Here is a 20,850-nt window from a genome sequence, read left to right on the forward strand (position 1 = left end):
AAAAACCTATGTTGCTCAATTTATTTTTTATGGAATATACTAGAAGTCAATAAAAAGCTATGATTTAAATGAAATATATCTATATCTTAAAACCTGTAAACTAATCTCCCCGTACACAATATAACTTGTTTTTGCGTCTCACATATATTGTGTTTAACTGTGGCGCGAAAGATTTTTGTCTCACATGCGAGTGATTCCAAAAATTTGAGAGCATAAAAAAATCATTCCATTTAGAGAAGTTAATTTCCATAATCATACATTTAGAGAAAATCGTCGCCAACTTTTAGACAAAAACGTTATATATAGATTTTTTATGCAAATTGTTTCTCAATAAATTTCCTTACATGCAATTCTATAATACACCTCTCCATTTACTGAATATTCCCCTAACTAAAATCGATGATACGATGTGTGTGTTTTGAGAAATCTTGGAAGTGTAGCTGGTCACATAATCCTTGAACTTTAGAATTGAATAAAAATCCAGTCAACTATATAGGTATTTACACACCTAAATAACAAATCCTCATTGGAAAAGGAATCATATTTTTTAAAAAAACACTAAATTGTTAAATGTTTTACGAAAATAAGTTGATGACTTTCTTTACAAAGCTAATCTTTTTTGTTGTAACAAAACAAAATTAACTTGAAACATGCACACTCCTAGCAACCTAAAACTTGGTTCTAATATAATATATACTTTGGACAACATATCGAATATTAGTGCGTAGAGTCAATTTATACTGCAAACAACCTAAAATTTGTCCCAACATTATATATCAATTGGAACATATTGTCCAAGCTAACCCAAAATTTGACCTAACATTACATATCAATCCCGACAACATAGGTGGTGTTTGGCTTCCAAGATAAAATAATACTAAGATACAATCTAAGATTGAGTTGTGAGATTATTTTAGTCATAGAGGGTCAGCTATGACTAATTATCCCATGAATATCCATCTAGGATTGAGTTGTGGGGTTGAATCTCATAAACCAAACACACTATAAATTTAATCTCGTATACAATCTTGCAAACCGAATACCCCCTATAGTGCATATATAGATTAATTATCAAGCGGGATAATATATGGACGTCTATATATAAATAACAACGTCAACTTCCATCTCATCAACTATCGATTCTCTGTAATAAGAGTCATAGACATTAGTGCAAGTACAACCTTCACAACTTTGACAAGGTCACAAGTTTTGCTAAACTACAAAACAAAGTTAGATCATTATACAAATCAAGACAAATATATTTGACATACACATACACATACACATTTTTTTCCTAGTATCTATAAGAACAAACACACGGTCAATTAAATATCTCGAGATCCTGCATTAACCTTTTTAACCTCCTGTTCCAACCGTATGTGTTTGTGACAATATTTGTCTTCGTCGATACGTCCATAACCAACAAAGGTTTTGGCATAAAGTGACACTTTCACATCCAACACTGGATGGGTTACAACATGAAGTGGCACATCTGATGCAAGTACTACTTTAAAAATATCCTAACAATTAAGAAATTTATACTCCATCCCACTTTAGCAATCCCAGTTGAGTTGTACGCGAGTTTTAAGAAATGTAAAGAAAAAGTTAGTGAAATAGATAGTGGAATGTTGGTCTCATTTTTATACACTCCCTCCATCCCAAGTTAATTGAGTTGTATTCCTTTTTTAGTTGTCTCAAGATAGTTGAGTTATTTCTTGTTTTGGTAAAAACTCTATCTTCTTTCATACTCCCTCCGTCCCATAATAGATGTCACACTTTCCTTTTTAGTTTGTCCCACAAAAGATGTCACATTTCCTTTTTTGGAAAAAGCTCATTCTCACATTAATATAAATATACTATTCTCTCTCTCCACCTAACACACAAAACAACATCTCCTAAAATCTTGTGTCATTTCCAAGTGTGTCATCTATTATGGGACGGAGGGAGTACTTTATTCTCTCTTCATCTCTCTTCCTTTATTGTTTATCTTACTTTATTCTTTCCACTTTAACCTTTAACACCTCAATTTCTTAATTTCCGTGTCCAAAAGAAATGCCCCAATTACCTAGGGACAGAAGGAGTATTATTTTTATAATAAAATGTGAGTAGCATGAAGTTATAGAATGTAGGGGCCTATTATTATTTATGGAAGATTCCAACTGGGACTCCTAATGTGTGGGACAGACAAATGGAAAATCGGGACTGCTAAAGTGGAACAGAGGGAGTATTAATAATGTTTCGATAAGACTTTATCAATTAATAAATTGGAGCTTGAAATGTAGAAAAAAAGATATTCATACCTCACTACATCAAACATATATGTGATCAAAACACAGAAGGTTCCCATTTATTTATGCAACATCGGTTTACATTATCATGGTTTTCCAGACTTATAGTCTTTAATCTAAATATTTTTACATTGTACCAAAAGTCAACATTTTTTTTTTATAAAAATGCATGTAATGTAAATTTTACCCGCTTTTTTCACTTGACGTCTGCACACCTCCACGATGCCATCTCAATTACCATTACAAGGTTCATATCTTAAAGAAGATGGATAACAAACTCGCGCATAAACTAATTCTGAGGATATATCATGTTTCTTAACATATTTAATTCAGTTTATGTAATTACATGTAAACCCTTTCAAGGGACACTAAATGGATCCGAAGTTGCAACACATTTAGAATGTCTGAAAGAATGAAAAGTCAATAAACTCTTGAACTGAACAAGGCATGTAGATACCCTATTCGCAACCTATTCTCCATACATCCGCGATGACAACAAATAGATAACACTAAGTCTAACAACAAACAAGGAAAAATGAACTTATTGATATTAAGGAATGCTCATAGTGAAAATAAAGAATCTTTAAACTTCACTTCTTTTTCTTTGGTCTCAGACTAGGAGCAAACCACAATGTACATATATTATTAAAATTTTATTAATAAAAACATTATATGCAAAAAAAAATGCAAAAATGTAAACATCTTTGAAGAATGGATCATTCTTTAAATTAAGATGAATCTGAGGATATTTTTTATGTGCCTTAGCAAGTTTGTAGGAGTTTTCTTTTTAAGGACTTTGAAACTAGCTTATTAGATAAAGAATATTTACTAACATAGAGTATTTACTAATCAGTGGACATGATTCTTGAAACTTTCTTAAACTTGCTGGAAGAGGAGTTTTCTTTGCAGAATGTGTTTTCTTTTTCAGGCTTTGTAGCTAAATTATTTATTTTACCAAATTCGTTGAGGGCTTTGCAGATAAAGAGTACTACTCCCTCCGTCCCAGAGAAGTTGGCACACTTTCCTTTTTAGTTTGTCCCACAAAAGATGTCACATTTCCCTTTTTGGAAAAAGTTCTCTCTCACATGAATATAAAAATTATATTTTCTCTCTCCATTTAACACACAAAACAAAATCTCCTAAAATCCCGTGCCATTTTCAAAGTATGCCAACTTCTCTAGGACGGAGGGAGTAGTATTTACTAAATTCTCAATGTTCCTAATAAGCAAGTGAAGAGTTTTTAAGCTAATCAACTACTACAAGAAATTCGTGAATAACTATGGGCCACTCCGGTGAATGTTGAGACAGAATTGAGTGGAAAACACTTTTGATTCATATACTCTTTGTTACCAAATCTAGAATTCTCAAATCGGCTATGCGCCTTGAGAACAAAAGTTGTCATAGGTTGAAGAAGCAAATGGTATGAGGTTTTTGAGGAAAGAGGGGGCAGAGAAGACACTTTAGTGAAGAGAGCAGATTAGGTAAAGATATTCTTATTTTACTATAATTATTGCTTTAATGTTTATAAAAAGTTGATGTTTTTCCTTGTTTGTTGTCAGGCACGTTTTATGCATATGTTGTCACGGCGACGATGTATGAAGAAGAGGTCGTGTATATGAAACATTATTGTCTTGGTTCAGTTCAGGAGTTCATGGACCATTTGTATCGTTTCAAGCGTCCTTTATGTGTTGGAGTTTCAGATCCATTTGATATCCCCTCAAAAGGGTTTGGGGGTTATATGAAAACAACATTTGATTATGTCAAGAAACATGGATTAGCCCCAAAACATTTATCGATGGATGGAAGGCCCATTACATTTAAAATATGAAACTTGTGATGATAACTGGGATGGTGTTGTGAAGATAGGCGAACGTAAAATAAAATATGTAAGCAAATTTACATTATATGTTTTTTTTTTAAAATAAAAAACTCTTTATATTTAATTTTTTTAATTGTTGACTTTTGGTATAAGATGAAAATTTTTGGGTTAAAAGGCTTTGCACACATAAAAACCCATAAAGATACTAAACAAATGTTTTGTAAACAACCAGTGACTGATTCTATTGTGCTCATAAAGGAATCCAAGAAATATCATAATGCGCTATGAATTACTTTTTCTTTTCTACATTTTAATCTTTTGTTTATTAATGGATAAATTCTTTAAATAAACATTATTAATTTGTAAATTTTTTAATTGTTAGAATATTTTGAAAGCTACACCTACGTCGAAGGACGTGTCATTTCATGTCATAACCCATGTTGGTTATGGACGTGAGGGCAGAGTCAAATATTATATTTGTCAAAATTCACGGGGCCGTAAGTGGGGTTATAGAGGTTATTGCAAGATCTCGAAAGACTTAGTTGGTCGTATGTCGTTCCTATGGGTGCTAGGATTCCAGTTGACGCTTCCGGTTCAACTTCAAGCAAGACTAGAAAAGGTGAAGTTTGATTGAACTTTATTATTTGTATGTCATATATTTATGTCTTCTTTTTATAATGATCTAATTTTGTTTTGTTTATTTATGATCAGAACATGTTGCAGATTAGCATCCCATCTACCCGATGTTTTTTTTACTGTTGCAAGAGAGTTGATGAGATTGAAGTTGTTGATTTACTATTTAGTATAATTTTCTCCACTTTAACTATTTTTCACTATCATTTTTTCAAAACGACTGCCAAAAAAAGAATGCCTCAAGTAACGTGTAAATTACTAAATTTACAATGTTATCTATCAAGCTAAGTGAAGATTCTTTTTAAGCTAACTGACTACTACAAGAAATTCGTGAAAGGTTATGGGCCACTTGTTCGACCTCCGGAGAATGTTACTAAACTTCTTAAGTTTGTGTGGTAAAAGGAGACACAACAAGCATTTGATGAATTGAAGAATGCAATGACCTGGACTTAGGGGATGTATTGTTATCGATTTATAATCGGAAGTACTCATTAGAAGTTAGAACTAACTAACCACATACGAGTAAAGGAAGAATTAGAAGAAACATAAAAGATGAAGAATATTTATTAACAAACCAAAATTTGTCCCATTTATCCATTTCCGTCCGTCCACCAAAATTTGTCTCATTTCACTTTTACCATTTTTGGTAGTGAACCTCATATTCCACTAACTCATTCCTACTCACATTTTATTATAAAACTAATATATAAAAGTAAGACCCACAATCCACTAACTTTTGCAACTCACTTTCCATTACATTTTTTAAAACTTGTGCCGGGTCAAAGTGAGACAAATTTTGATGGACGGAGGTAGTAATAAATGTCACATATGACCTTTGAAATCTTGCTATGTGATTGCAAAATTATCAATATTATAATTTTTTTCAAAACTTCCCTTTTATATATATAAATATACAGTCAACAAAATATTAAAAAATTCATGTACTATACATTTTTTAATTATTAAATCACGTAACTCAATATATGTAAGAAGGGTTATGATCAATTGTTAACTAATTATCAATTCTAAACTAAGACCAATTCTTAGTCATTAGATTAGAAAATCTAGTAGTTTAAATAATGCCAAATTAATTATATTATCAATTTAAAAATTATCAAATAAACTTAAAGAGCATTAATGTCAATTCGTTAATTAACATTAACCACCTTCTCTCTCCTCAAAATCATCTTATAATTTTAAATTTTTGTAACTCTATCGATTTAAATTATTTTTTCATATGTTCCAACGATGATTTTATAAAGATTCGGACGAGATCTCAATTGCATATGTTCCAACGATGATTGGATGATGAAATTTTATAATTTTTATTTAAATTTTCATATATGTTCATAAGCAGATTCTATATCAATAAATGCATCAAAAAGTTTCAATCTATTGCATGTACAATATCAATATAACTGTGTTGAAGTTTTCATCTTCATATGTTGAAATATCTATATCATTGTGTTGATATATTTAATACACTATGTTGAATAAGAAAAACCACGAAAAATATCATATTATGATAGATTGACGATTTTTCTCTTTTATTGATATTTTATTTACTATTTATTAAAATCCATGAGCTTTAGTCTTTCATTCACTTATTTTTAGATCTAATGATATAGGATTACTCTTAGTTTTGGATTGAAGTACTATAAGCATTTTAACATAACCTAGGTAAAAATATTATTAAAGGTTTATAAGGATCCATATTTATATTGTGAAATAAAATAATAGTATTTATTTTTAGATTCTCTTTTAAAGCATTAGCAATGACCGATCGCAAGGGCCGAGCGATCGGCCACCACATAGGCCCTCAAAGGTCACCATTGTGGAGAGTCGCTGCATCGCCTTCGCCTCATCGCCTCCATGCCCCATCGCCTCATCGCTTCCATGCCCCATCGCCTCCGTTTTAGAGCCGCTGCATCGGCCCTGTTATGGGCCTCCATTGCGGGGGGCTCGGGCCGATGATGGAGCCGATATCCCCTTTCTTTAATTTTTTTAAAATTTAATTCAATTTTTAATCCACTATATATACCTCATTCCCCATCAATTCACATTCATCCCTTTCCATTCCGATTTCAATTTTATTAATTCTCACGGTGATATGAACTTCAGCAACGAGGTGCCCGACATGAAGGGGAAGAAGAAGGAGACAGTCGGGGGGCGTCTGAGGCCGGGCGGACGAGGAGTACCTACTCCATAGAGGAGTCGATTGCTCTTACTCATTGTTGGACATAAATCTCTCTGAAGCTCCGATTGTAGCCAACAATTGCGAGGGCGATTTCTGGGGCGTATCACGAAAAGATACGAACAAGTAAAGCCAGCAGTGGCCCCGAAACACTAGCCCGATGATCTACGCAAGCATTGGAAACGCATGGTGTATGAGTGTCCTAAATTTCACGATTTCTATGATGGCCATGCGAGAGGGTTCAAGTACTGGGAAATATATCTGCAACTGAAGGGTTGCCCCAAATTCATAGGGTTAATGAGTCGTGTCGGGGAGGACGAGCCGAAACCTGAGTGCGTCTGAGGTTGTGCTACCGTTGTTTTTTATGTTTTCTATCTTTATCTTATTATTATATTTTTAATATAGGATGTTTATTTATGTTTTATTTTGTTTTTAAATGAAATTTGTCTTTTAAATACACAAACAATTAAAAGTGAAATATTAAAAATAATGATGATGTAGAAATGAGATGGGCTCTGAAATAGGCCATGGGATGGACTCTCATTGTAGAGAGATAAACTCTGAGATGGGTCTGACGTAGCCTTGAGATGAACTACGGAGAAAGTCACCGCTTCTAATACTGTTAAGGAAAAATGCTAGTAATTTATTTATTCGTAAGTGAATAAAATAAAACGAATAAAATAAAAGAATTACAGTAGAATTTGGTTGAGTAGATAGTGAAGAGATTTATGTAAAGGGAAGAGAAAATAAGAAGGCATTTTAGATAACAAAGCGCTGTGGAAGGTGAAGCATAGAAAATGGAGGGCGCCCTGCACCCAATGAGACTAAAGCAGCTGCTCCACTTCGCCGCCTTTCCCAAACTCAACAAAACTCACTTCATTTTTAGGAACACTCGATCCTTTTCCACCACCCGCTGCGCTTCTCCTTCTTCTTCGCCTGCCGTCGCTGGTGCTCGCAACCGCAGGCCTTCTTCTCAAACCAGTACCTCCGACAGAGAGGCAATTCGGGAAATTCGGATTAAAAAGGTCTTTTTTCTTTGAATTTCCGATATGTAGTCAATAGTAATGCAGTTCATTCGGATAGGTTTGTGTTTATTGATTAAAAATTGAAAATGTTAGGTTGATTACTTTGTGGTTGGGTTAAATGAACATTGCTTTTAATTTTGATCATGGCTCTTTTCTGGTACGCTATGGCCCATATTGATTACTATATTTTACTCGAATTGGCACTTGAATGTGGAATGAATTGCTTTGCTGCAAATGAAATGAATGGATAAAACGAAGGTGAAGGAAGTTTTATGAATGTGTTGGTTTGGATGATATTTCTTTGTCTATCTTTATCATAAAGAGCTGTTATTTTTTAATATATCTATAGGTGGAAGAGCTAAGAAGCAAGGGCTTAGATGCATATGCTTATACTTGGCAGCGTACTCATGCTGCAAATCAGCTCCAAGAGATTTACAAAGATTTGGGAAATGGCGAGGAGGCAGCCTGTGAAAGTGATCGCGTATCTATTGCTGGAAGAATTGTAGCCCGTAGAGCTTTTGGAAAGCTTGCATTTTTAACTTTGAGGGATGACTCAGGAACAATCCAGGTAGGCACAAAGTCTGGTACTAAGAATGCATAGTTCGCTAGTTAACCCATATCTAATGCGTATAGACATGATTTCATCATAATGAAAATTCTACCCTGCAGTATATTAAGGGAGATATAATATAAGATAGCTGCTTGTGGAATATTATGTTCAAAATGCTGAAAATTTGAAGGGTTCTATTATATTTTCCTTTAATTATCATCCCTTTGCCTGAATATAGTTTCTTGGTCATATGTCGAATAATATGCTTGGATAACCAATTGGAGCCTTGCTTATAAGCAATTTTCACTGAAACCATAAGTCTGAAATATTGCTTATGCTTTACTGATGTTTGATATAAATTATGTTAGCTCTCATTTCTTTATCATCTTATGTTCAAGTTGCTTTGTATGAGGTGATTCATTGGTTAGTGTGTTGAACTTTCTTAATGAGTTGTAAATAAGTTTCTTTTGGCATATAGCTCTACTGTGAGAAGGAAAGGCTACTAAGTGACCAGTTCGAACATCTGAAGACGTTAGTTGATATAGGTGATATTTTGGGGGCAGAAGGTTCAATTAAGCGCACTGAAAAAGGTATGTTTTCCGTAGTGCCACTGTTCTATTTTGTCTTGTAGAAGTACATGGTCCAAGCTTTTAATTGAAAATTCAAGATCAGACTTTGGAAGTTATCTGATAGACAGATAGAGTCAAAACTACCCCGAATATGTCAAGGAGCCAGAACATTTGTTTCTAACTTATCATGCCTATGGCCAAATGCACGAGTCTGTATAATGTATAGGCTAGTATGAGTTGACTAAGAAGATATCATCACTTAGAAGTTTTTGCCCCTTTACTTGATTGCCTCATCTACTTAAACATGAACAAGTGCTTCAACTGAACCTGATGGAGATATATGATGCCTGCAGAAAACCCACTCAGAGGGATTTCAGTTTTTAAAAGGAGAACTTTTGTGATCTCATCAACTCGTTCATCCATAATAGCTAATTTCATCTTACTTTTGGCAGGAGAGTTATCTGTCTGTGTGACCTCATTCTCAATCCTTACAAAATCTTTGCTTCCTTTGCCTGACAAATATCATGGCCTGACCGACATAGATAAGCGCTATCGCCAAAGGTAAAACTATCTCTTTCTTTCCCGTTGCCCATGCAAATGCCTTATAGTTTGTGCTTAATATATCCATGATTTTTGTTCATACACATACCACGGTAGTTTAGGGTTTTTCGTAATTATTCTGTTTGGGTATTCGGACAAAATATTTTCCTTTATGCCATGATGTGTTTTTTCTGCCATGTGTGAGGTAATTCGTAATTACAAAGTATACAAATAGTACATAAATTTCTGGTAACTAACCCTTGTATTTATTGTTCTACATCTATTACCTCTTACTTTTATAGCCTAAATTTTAGGTGTTGTAACAAGCTCCATATCTCCAGCTCCAGTTGTTGCTACTGAGCTCTTGCTTATGGTCACTCCCTCCTGATTTCTTTTCTTGCAGGTATGTCGATATGATTGCCAATCCTGAGGTAGCTGATGTATTTAGGAAAAGAGCTAAGGTTCTTTCCTTCTATTCTCTCTACTTGATTCCCTTGTGCATGCTTTTTAATTCCACCTGATGAGGTGCTAACCTTTTCTTCTCCGAGTAGATAATATCAGAAATACGGAAGACAGTAGAATCTGCTGGTTTTATTGAAGTTGAAACTCCAGTTCTTCAGGTATTAAGAATTTATGCAATAGTCAGTCACATACATATTTCTTCCTAAAAGCTTTTTATTTCATTTTTTATTTTCTTCCAAGAGAGTTTGGGTGAGAAGTAAAAACTGGTTTAGCACATCACTAATTATATTCCACTCAAGTACTTATAATCTACATTTTGATATTTGCTGATTTCATGTATAGGGTGCAGCTGGTGGTGCTGAAGCTAGGCCCTTCATTACATACCATAACTCTCTTGGACAGGATCTTTATCTACGAATTGCAACGGAGCTTCATTTGAAGAGAATGCTGGTGAGGTTTGTTTTTTAACTACTATGTGTGAAATCCCCCTCCTTATGGGATCGTTTGATATATGCTGCAAGCAATGCTTCTTTACTTGTGCTTGTCAATTGAATAAAAGCTTAGTATCAACTTTCAATCATGATAACGTATTCCTGATGTGATGGTTCAGACTGTCACCTAGTGTATCCAATTCTTGATTTCGTCCCTATTGCTTGTTTCTTCTTATTAGTCATCAAAACATAGTCAATCAGCATGTCATAGTGATCTTGGATTGACATCAACAGGTTGGTGGATTTGAAAAAGTATATGAAATAGGAAGGATTTTCCGAAATGAAGGCCTTTCAACTCGTCATAATCCTGAATTCACCACAATTGAGGTAATTATTCTCAAAATTGCTTCTGTATTTTCTGGAGGAAACAACTATCTGGATGACCGACAGTTCACAGGCCTTATGTTTTAATTATAATTAGTATTGTCGAGATTCCTAGTCCATATACATAATTTGTTGTAGTTTTGGATGACGTTTAGATGTATGAAGCATATACAGACTATGAAAGCATGATGAATATGGCGGAGGAAATTGTAACACGTTCTGCTCTTGCAGTTAATGGGAAACTTATTATTGATTATCAGGTAAACGGGCGTATTGTTGGTTATATCTTTTCATTATCCTCTTTGTTATAAAATGAGTCTTGAATTTGGATGCAGGGTGTAGAGATATCATTGGAAAGACCTTGGAGGAGGGAAACGATGCACAATCTTGTGAAAGAAGCAACCGACATTGATTTCACGAAGTTTGAGGACCTTACTACTGCCAAAGAAGTTGCTCTGCAGATGCTTAATGCTGGTGGTGATAATCAGAACAAAAGCTCAATAGAAGCATGTCCATCTGTTGGTCATGTGCTGAATGAGGTTAATCATAATCATCTGTTAGTTGGCAAAATAAATATTATTAACTCCTACAATAGTTACGAGAAAGGCTCTATTTTAAACCGAACACAAACTCTTTCTGCTTTGCAGGTATTTGAGTTGGTGGTGGAACCAAAGTTATTGCAACCGACTTTTGTGTTGGACTACCCCCTTGAAGTATCGCCACTGGCCAAACCACATAGAAGGTGCTTAGGCTTACGCGGCCCAAATATTTTTTATTCTATTTAATTGTTGTATGGAGAAATTTCTGCAAGTGTTATTGGCTGTACATGATGACGCATTGGTTGATATTTCGGTTTGGCAGTATTTCTCTTTGAGAAGTTATCTGTGTATACAAACGTATTGAGTACTTACTCTTGATATGACTTTCAGACATGCAGGCTTGACAGAGAGATTTGAGCTCTTTGTATGTGGTCGAGAGATGGCCAATGCCTTCTCTGAATTGACTGACCCTTTGGACCAGGTACACTAGTAGAGTTGTGAAACGTGTTGATATGAGAGATTTTTTTTTATCTCCAAGATTATCAGTCTTATTGTTATTATTATAGTTATAGTTTGAGGTTTGGATCTTAAAATTATTTGCAGCGAGAGAGGTTGGAGGACCAAGTGAGGCGGCATAAGAAAAAGAATGCAGCTTTGGTTTCAGAAGATAAAAGCAAGAAAGTTGATGACGATGACGATGCATATGATGTGAATCTTGACGAAGACTTTTTAACAGCGCTAGAGTATGGGATGCCTCCTGCGTCTGGAATGGTACGCTTTCTTACATAATTAGGAAAAGAGAGAAGCGGTGAACATGAAAATATGCAACTCCATGTTGATGGCATTATGTTTTTTTTTTCAGGGCATCGGCATTGATAGGCTCGTGATGCTGCTGACGAACTCTCCCAGCATACGCGATGTCATTGCATTTCCTGTTCTCAAGACTCCCCAAGCCTAAAATAGAGAGATCTCTACTTGTAGCTTTCGGCCATTACTACAAATTCTTCTACTCGTGTTCATCATTCAAATATACACAATTTTTTTGGTAGCGCAATCTGATTATTGAAAGATGGTAGTACATATTTATAAATGCAAGCAAGTATTGATTTATGTACTGATGCGCAGTGTACACAATTTGGGAATTTCTTTTTTTCGTAACCTTAAATATTGGAAAATTTTGATGAAATATCAAGAACATCAAAACGGATCTCCAAAATGTGAAGTCTTACAAAATCATACCAAATGTTGGGGGAAATTCGTAATTATTTGGCGGTTCCTTCCGATTCTTAAGCATCAATATATATTATTAGTAACACAACAAAGATTTTATCTTTAGCTATGAAAGTTGTAGTCCTAAGGAAAGACAGAGGGGTAGGGAGAAAGGAGCCTTGCCCCCTTCCAAAATGAAATCTTTTTTCATTTCAATTAAAATCAATTGGCTTTAATAATCAAGTGGCTCTTAGCCACATTTCATGCTTCTCATCCCCACCACTTCCACCATTTCCTCATGCCTCATCATTTCATTGAAACTTCAATTCTTAAAATCATATCCCACCTTCACAACAACAAAACCAGTACACTCTACTAAAAAAATGTTCCCACGTAAGGCATAATTGCCTAGATTCATGCTAGTGTCCATTGTATCTCACTCTCTCTCTAGGGAGGAAACAGTGTGGGACACTACAAATCAGTGAAAAAAAATCACTTTACATAAAGCTCAAAAGGGAAGATTTTGCACCTGATATGAAAGGCAAAAAGGGATTGACATCTGGAGAGAGAAATGGATTGCTTAGTTTGGCATCTTAGGTAAGATAACAGCTTAATCACAAATCTGGAAGCATTTGATTCCTAATCATTAAAAGGGTTTCTAGTTCTCTCATCCTAAAGCATATCCTGACTTTGGTTGTGACAAAAGGCTAATCCTTGTTTATTTAATGCTGGTTTTGGGTAAGAAACACCCCTTTGTAATCCAGAATATATACCATTTGGTGCCCAACATATGTTTAATATTAAGAAAAGAGGTTTCTTCTAAAGTTGGTTGAGCTTATTATTGGATTATGTAATGTCAATTTAGGCCTACTTTCCATATCTAAAACTTACTTGAGCTCTTGTGGCAGCAAAGATTGGCAAGAGACATCCAATAAGAAACTCTTTGATTTGAGAGGATCAGATGTTTTGCTGTGGAAAAAGAATGCCATGTGTTGGTTGAAAAAGAAAGGAACCGTTAATTGCTCAAGGTTTGGTAAGAATATGCTTGTACTATAATTTGGATTTTCAGACACTGTTTGCGGTTAAAAAATAACACGTAATGGAATGTTGGGCAGTTAGGTGCCTTACATATTGGTGTATCTTTATAGCTGGACTCTCTGCCTAAGCATTCCTCCTCTTTTGTTCTCTTTAAACTTCGTTCGTGTTCCTAAAAGAGGGCCGGACACGCATTTGGATTGTCATATGAATCTTGATTTATGCTTCTGTCTGACTTTCTGGTAAGTGTTAATTGTGTTTTTTTTTTTGCATTAGATTCTTGAAAAACTGCGGTTCTTGAATTATAGACTGTGTATGGAGAAGGTTGAATCTTGAAGGCAAAATAATCAAGATGAGACGACGATGAAGGAAACCATTTTCATGAGGGTATTGTTCTGCAAGATCCACTGTTCATTGATGTGCTTCTGCAAGCCCTCTGCTGCTCATCTCTACACTTCAAAGCCATTGAAACTGGAAAGTGCTCCACATGTCGCTCCTTCGACAGTTTATGCTAAGGAAGAACAGTGTGTTGAAGTGAAGCGTGAAGCTGCTGTGGTAAAAAGCTGCGTACGGAAGTCCTGTCTTCGTCCCAACTCCACCAGAGAAGTTGGGAAGAAAAAAGTGCAGTGGATGGACCACCTGGGGAAGGAACTTGCTGAGATCAGGGAATTTGAATCAAGGTGATTGATCCCGCTTTTTGTATTAAGTTTTTAAATTTAGCACCAAAATCTGCTACTTGATGTTTTAAAGACTGTATTTTCATTTCTGTGAGAATTTGCTGCTTGATTTCAACTTGTCTTCACAGTGAGTCTGGAGATACTGATAACGAAGATGAAAGCAGCCGTTGTCTCTGTGTCATTCTCTGAGACTGCTGCTACCTGTCTCTGACTTGACTATACACAGTGGGATGTTACGGCTCTTAAATAGAGCAGAGGTGATCAATCTGTTTCATTGGCTTCATTTTTGCGTTATTCGACTGCTGATATCCGCTTCTAATCCAGCCAATCTGTCTGCGGATTGTACATCATCAATTCTTTGTAACAAAGATGAAATCCTACATCAGTGGCTTCAGCAAACTCCCTTAGAGCATTGTTGTTACATTCAATTTACTATGCTTGTATACAATTTGTATCATTGCAAACTCAGAAGTGATATAGAGCATTGAAACAAAGTGTAAAAGTAGACATTTCTACTAGTTTTAGTTGCTGCACCTTTTAATCTCAGTCATTTCTTGTTGAATCCGAACATTGATTTAATGGAGTTGATAGCATTCTCATTGATGAAAGACTCTACATTAGAGGCTTGAATGCCTCTGATAAAGAAAATTATATTTAAAATTTTGGCCAATTTCATTCCACTTGAACTTACAAGATTACATTCAATACAAGATTATTCATTGCTAATTTGGAAACAGAAGAAATAATTTATTGAACATTGAATAATTATCCAACCTAAATTGGTAGTGTCATCACTCCAAAACTCACGATCTAATCTAAATCCGCCAGCCAACCACTTCGGAGCTTCAACACCATCTCTCTTTTCATCGATTCGCTTAGTAACCATACCCTGAGTTGTCCATTGGGGTTCCTGCCACAACTGGCTCAGGCTCCTTGATCTCCACCACTACGCAGTCCGACATCAAGAACGTCTTTGCCACCGAAGATGCGTGCTCTAAGCAACACCTCACCACCTAGGCTCAACAAAACAACCAAGAATTAGAGACTGCAAGGAAGAGAACAACATTCCTATTAAATGGTTTCCCTTCATTTAAATGAAACCTTATCTACTACTACCTACCTTAGTCGGGTCAATAATTCCTGCAGCCATGAGATCTTCATACTGTCCGGTCGCAGCATTGTATCCGTATTTTGGGTTGTCACTTGACAACACCTAAACACATACACCCAATTTATTCTTAGAGGAATGAACTCTTCATAACAATTTATGCAAATGGTAAAGTATCCACTCACCTTTTCACTAACAACACTTCCATTAACACCAGCATTCTTGGCTATCAATTTCAATGGATAACTCAAAGCTCTTTTCACAATATCTGCTCCAACCTGGAACGATTGAGGACAAGTGCAATTAAGAAACTCTCAACCATTAATATATCAAGGGATGGATATTAAGGAAGACACTACCTTTTCCTCGACATTATCAAGAGTATCCTTGATTGCGTCTACTTTGGATGCAAGCCTCAATAGCGTGCATCCACCCCCAACAACGATTCCTTCCTCAACAGCAGCCTGTGCAGCAAGTAAGAATTTCATTTAAACATCTTAGCATCATCCGGAAACTGAAGAATATGGCCTTTACATAGCTAGAAATCACAGCTTGCCTTAGTGGCATTGAGAGCATCTTCTACTCTAAGCTTCTTCTCTTTCAGCTCTGTTTCAGTTTGTGCTCCAACCTTCAGAAAGCAGATTTATGCTTTAGAAAATTATAAGAATAATAACATACAGTTAAAAAAAAAAAAAACTAAAATTACCTGAATCACAGCAACCCCTCCTGATAGCTTTGCGATTCTCTCATTTAGCTTCTCCTTCTCGTAATCTTGATCAGCCGCCTACTCAACAGTGATACATAGCTTTAGAACAACATACAGACTAAATTTGATATGCTGATGCAAAAATAATGTGAAGGTTACATACCTCAATGAGGTTTTTAATTTGAGAGACACGTTTGTTTATAGCGTCTTGAGTGCTACCATCCCCAACTATTGTAGTGGAATCCTTAGACAACACCACCTTGGCAGCATGACCCAAAACTTCCTTGCCAGCCTTGTCTAAGGTTAGCCCGACTTCCTCCCTGATCACAGTTCCTGTATACAAAGGAAAATTCCTCTAGGTAACAGATTTACAAGATAAAACAAGAAAAAAGTGCAAAGCAACTCGTTTCCAAAATATCAGCAAAGGAAGTTTAACAAAAAAAACTTACCTCCGGTCAAAGTAGCAATGTCATCAAGATACTGACTCTTTCTCTCCCCAAATCCTGGAGCTTTAAGAGCGGCAACTTTGAGCGCCCCCCTGAGCTTGTTCACAACAAGAGTTCCTAGAGCTTCTTGCTCAATATCTTCAGCAATTATCAACACAGGATAACTGCCTCTAATGGCATCCTCCAGGACATTAATGAGATCCCTTGCATTTGTTATTTTCTTGTCAACAAGCAACAACTGTAAGAGCAAATCCACTTGTTAGAAATAATAATTTATTACACCTACTACATGTATTGGATCTTTAGTTATAAATAAACAAATGGTTACCTTGCAATTCTCATACTCAATAGTCATTTTCTCGCTGTCAGTTACAAAGTAGGGAGAGATGTAGCCACGGTCAAACTGCATTCCTTCAACAACGTAAAGATTGTTGTCTGCACTTCGTCCCTCTTCAAGAGTAACAACACCTTTCCTACCAACTTTGCTCAAGGCCTCAGCTATCATATTCCCCACTTCATAGTTGTTTCCCGCACTTACAGCAGCAACATCTGCTAGTTCACTATCTTCAACCTGCAAATATCACACTGGTTACTCCATCATAGCATTGCATAATAATCAACATATGCATCACAGAAAGCTCATACATGCGCATCTTGTTAAACGCCAAGATTGAAAAGGTTACCTCTTTAGATATTGCTTGCAGTTCAGCAACCAATGCCTTGGTAGTCTTTTCAATTCCCCTAGTAATAAGGACAGGGTTTGCTCCAGCAGCGACTACCTGCAAACAAGGTGAATCCATAAGATACAAACATTTTGATGTAATAAGACATCATCCCCAAGGTCCACATACCTTGACACCTTCGGTAATAAGCCCTTGTGCAAGAACAACAGATGTTGTTGTCCCATCCCCAGCCAGGTCGTTTGTCTTAGCAGCTGCTTGTCTTACCAATTTAGCTCCTATGTTCTCAACTGGATCCTCCAACTCAACCTATATTGAAATCAATGAAGTTGCAGATGTAAAAGTTATTTATCATGAATCCGTGAGAAGACAACCAAATTGAAAACATGTTCTATGATATCAGCTATACAAATACTTAGCTTAAGGAATAATCTTATCATTGATCACACGAAATGCATGAAATTATAAAAATTCATTTTGACTAAATTATACCTCTCGAGCCACTGTAACTCCATCGTTGACAATTTTTGGTGCACCATACTTGCTTTCAAGCACGACATTCCTTCCCTTGGGTCCAAGGGTGACACCAACTAGATCCGCAAGTTTGTTAACACCAACCTGACACCAATCGAAGTAACCTTCAATAATCATATTAGGTGGATAACAACTTCTTAGCAGAAATCAGAGGGTGCCAAATACGCACCTGAAGCCTCTTGATGGCTGAGCCATCGTTGTTGAAGTACAAGTCCTTCGCAGCAGCTGTTATCTGAGAAGGGCGTGATTTGCGGAGGGCCACATTCTTTCTCCTCCCAAGCGAACTAGCGGATATGGAAGCAAGAGATGACAACCTGCTGGATGAAACTGCGATCTTATCATCAAGAACCCTGCTGCCGGGAGCAGCCAATGAACCGACTGAGGAAAGGCCAGCCATTTACTTCTCACCTACACCAGAAACAAAGAGCTGAAATCAGTAATCAAGAAAGTAGACGCTATCACATATAAATTGCAAACAGATTCCAAATCTTAGATAGAGCTGAGATTACAAGCAAATGAAGTTACAGTTTCAAACATAACATGGCTTCCCAGCTACACAAAAAATACAACCTTGAAATAAATACTATCGGCCAATAGAAATTGGGTTTGACAAAAATGGCATCTTTACAAAAGAGCAAACTACATAATTCCAAATTATATCATCAGATGGAAAGCAATACAATAAATGGCCAAGCATGAACTCCTAATCTATAAGGAGATGAGCAATACAACAGCAATAAACATAGAAGCAAACATAGGAAGACCACAACTTGACATAGAAAATAAGCATTAATCCAGAAAAAAAAAACAAATTGAAAGAGAGAAGCGGAGTATTAGTGAAGCAGCTCACCGAAAAATTGAAAGAAGATTGAAGATGATAGAAGCTAGGTTGAACTTTGAAGAGGGCAGCAGATGAGGAGAGAGGGTTTATCCAGAAGCAAACGCTAGTCGATTAGGTTTTTAGTAGGAGTGGGTGAGTGAGTGAAGTGTGTGGAAATCAAGGGGTGAGTTTAATTCTTGAAGTTTCCAGTTGATATCAGCCGTCCGATTGTGACTCTATCGCAGAGGAACAATCTAGAACCTCTCCCTCAGAAATTTCTCGAGCTTCAAATAACATTAAAAATTTTAAACTGTAATCTACCAACATCGTTAACAGCTTATAATTATTTATCATTTCCCCTAATTATCGGAATTCCATTAATAGCATTCATTTCTTGTTCAATAAAGACAAAAAAGAGCAATTTTCAGATAAAATGTTGTTGAAAAAATCAAATCTTTAATTTTGGAAGGGTCACTTTGCAAAATGCAAGTCATAAAAAAGCTGAATTTGTTACTCCCTCAAAGAGAGAGAACGGATTTTAACTGATGTTTTCAAAATTGGACCGATAAGTGCACCTGATAAGTGAACTAGTAAAGCTATCGGTTCACGGTTCAATTAGTCAGACTGGTTCAACCACTGGTCGAATCGTATTACTATAGCAGTTATATATATATACGAAGGGAGATGATCAAAATAAGTATATGTTTAAATCCAGAAATGCAGCTCAAATTTTAGTCCTAAGATTGGATGATTTAATGGTCAATAATTAACCAAAAACACGAAAGGTCATAATTAAGCAGTTTTAGGTCATGTTTTAAGATTTGAGTTTAATGTCATTTTAAGATCATTTTAGGTCTTACTTGGTTAGTATGACCTAAATATACACTAACCATGACCTAAAAATGTCCTACGCATGATATTGTTCTGCGTTTCTGTATTTAAATCTAGTTTTCATAAATCAACTACGAGTATATAATTAAATACTCCTTCTGTCCCATTAGAAATGAAATGTTTTCCTTTTTAGTTTGTCCCATTAAAAATGAAACGTTTCTTAAAATGGAAACATCTCTATCTCTACTTTTTCATTTCTCTTACTTTACTCTCTCTTCATTAACTCACAAAACAACACTACATAAAAACATGTGTCAATTCTCAAATGTTGCATATTTAATGAGACAGAGGGAGTACATATTTATATAAAACAATTGGTTTCAAAACATGTAAATAGACAAGCATTAATACAATATATAATTTAATTTCAAATAGTATATAGATATATAAGTATAACGCATATATATATATATATATATATAGGGGTGCGTTAGGCTCCTTTGCACCCTAAGTGTCCTATTTCCTTCTTAATCTCAGCCCTTGGATCCTTGAATTGGATGGTTGTGATCAATGCATTATTAGTCTATAATGTTGCATTATTAGCCGTTGTGCATTATTAGAATGAAAATGTGCATTATTAGTCTATAATGTTGCATTATTAGCCGCTGTGCATTATTAGAATGAAAATGTGCATTATTAAATGACACGTGGCATTAATCTAACCGTCAGATGACAAAATCGTGGGGCTAGGATTAAGAAGGAAAAAGGACAAAAGATATGAAAAGGATTTGAATACATCCCTATATATATATATATATATATATATATATTGTGATCAATTGAGATTATTTAGGCTAATTGAAAAATGAGATGCAATATCAGCCACTCATTTTTATTAAATGAGTGGTCCAGATTTTGCCACACAATAAATATTTTTAGATTAATTTAATATGAAAGGGCAGAATAGTAATTTTATGTTTTAATTAGGGATGAAGAATGTGGCCACCCAGAGAGTCGATGCGGTGATCCAATCATCATTCTTCTCTCTCAACCAGATCAATCCTTCGAAATTCTTCGTCATTTCGCTGATTTCTCATCGGAAGCTTTGTTTCTTAGATATTCCGGATAGGTGGAGAGAGCTTTCACGAGCGCGCTTCGATCCTTCACCGTTGAAGCTGAAGGAATCGGCGTTTTCGACGCCGTCGAGGAAATGGCGGTATTCGAGAAGTTGAATCAGCAACTGAATTGAATCAATTGATGATCTGAATGTTCAATTCGCGTTAATTGAAAACCTAATTCGGTGAAATTTGGGGAAAACGCAGGGAATGGGGGTTCGAGAAGCTGGAATTCAGAGATTCGTGAACGAGGAT

The 20,850-nt window shown here is 35.6% G+C and overlaps 3 protein-coding genes across 12 annotated transcripts; 2 read left to right on the forward strand and 1 right to left on the reverse strand.

Moving 5' to 3' along the window:
- Window positions 1-7,684: 7,684 nt before the first annotated feature.
- Window positions 7,685-12,544, forward strand: LOC125202054 (lysine--tRNA ligase, chloroplastic/mitochondrial). The gene is made up of 14 exons (XM_048100372.1): window positions 7,685-7,959; window positions 8,309-8,527; window positions 8,988-9,099; window positions 9,531-9,639; window positions 10,022-10,079; window positions 10,170-10,238; window positions 10,423-10,530; window positions 10,806-10,898; window positions 11,051-11,155; window positions 11,231-11,434; window positions 11,543-11,637; window positions 11,825-11,915; window positions 12,038-12,205; window positions 12,297-12,544. The coding sequence occupies exons 1-14, from the start codon at window positions 7,732-7,734 to the stop codon at window positions 12,390-12,392; spliced, it is 1,755 nt and encodes a 584-aa protein (XP_047956329.1). The 5' UTR covers window positions 7,685-7,731; the 3' UTR covers window positions 12,393-12,544.
- Window positions 12,545-12,912: 368 nt separating this feature from the next.
- LOC125219034 lies at window positions 12,913-14,956 on the forward strand. 10 transcript variants are annotated; one of them, XR_007176068.1, is made up of 5 exons: window positions 12,913-13,240; window positions 13,557-13,676; window positions 13,759-13,920; window positions 13,987-14,358; window positions 14,484-14,956. XR_007176068.1 is itself a non-coding variant. In XM_048120887.1 (3 exons), the coding sequence occupies exons 2-3, from the start codon at window positions 14,042-14,044 to the stop codon at window positions 14,542-14,544; spliced, it is 378 nt and encodes a 125-aa protein (XP_047976844.1). In that variant the 5' UTR covers window positions 13,552-13,676; window positions 13,955-14,041; the 3' UTR covers window positions 14,545-14,956. The 10 variants fall into 10 exon arrangements, 2 of the variants coding, with proteins under 2 accessions (XP_047976844.1, XP_047976851.1); XR_007176069.1 differs by having other exon boundaries at window positions 14,000-14,358; XR_007176065.1 differs by having other exon boundaries at window positions 12,915-13,240; window positions 14,003-14,358.
- A 131-nt stretch (window positions 14,957-15,087) lies between these two features.
- Window positions 15,088-18,830, reverse strand: LOC125219028 (ruBisCO large subunit-binding protein subunit beta, chloroplastic). The gene is made up of 14 exons (XM_048120873.1): window positions 18,680-18,830; window positions 17,999-18,237; window positions 17,788-17,913; window positions 17,467-17,604; window positions 17,299-17,394; window positions 16,944-17,186; window positions 16,619-16,853; window positions 16,333-16,502; window positions 16,170-16,247; window positions 16,020-16,091; window positions 15,823-15,927; window positions 15,649-15,741; window positions 15,476-15,568; window positions 15,088-15,368 (listed from the first exon to the last, which is right to left on the reverse strand). The coding sequence occupies exons 2-14, from the start codon at window positions 18,224-18,226 to the stop codon at window positions 15,231-15,233; spliced, it is 1,815 nt and encodes a 604-aa protein (XP_047976830.1). The 5' UTR covers window positions 18,227-18,237; window positions 18,680-18,830; the 3' UTR covers window positions 15,088-15,230.
- Window positions 18,831-20,850: the final 2,020 nt, after the last annotated feature.

This window comes from Salvia hispanica, chromosome 1, assembly GCF_023119035.1.
Source record: "Salvia hispanica cultivar TCC Black 2014 chromosome 1, UniMelb_Shisp_WGS_1.0, whole genome shotgun sequence".
Lineage (NCBI taxonomy): Eukaryota > Viridiplantae > Streptophyta > Magnoliopsida > Lamiales > Lamiaceae > Salvia > Salvia hispanica.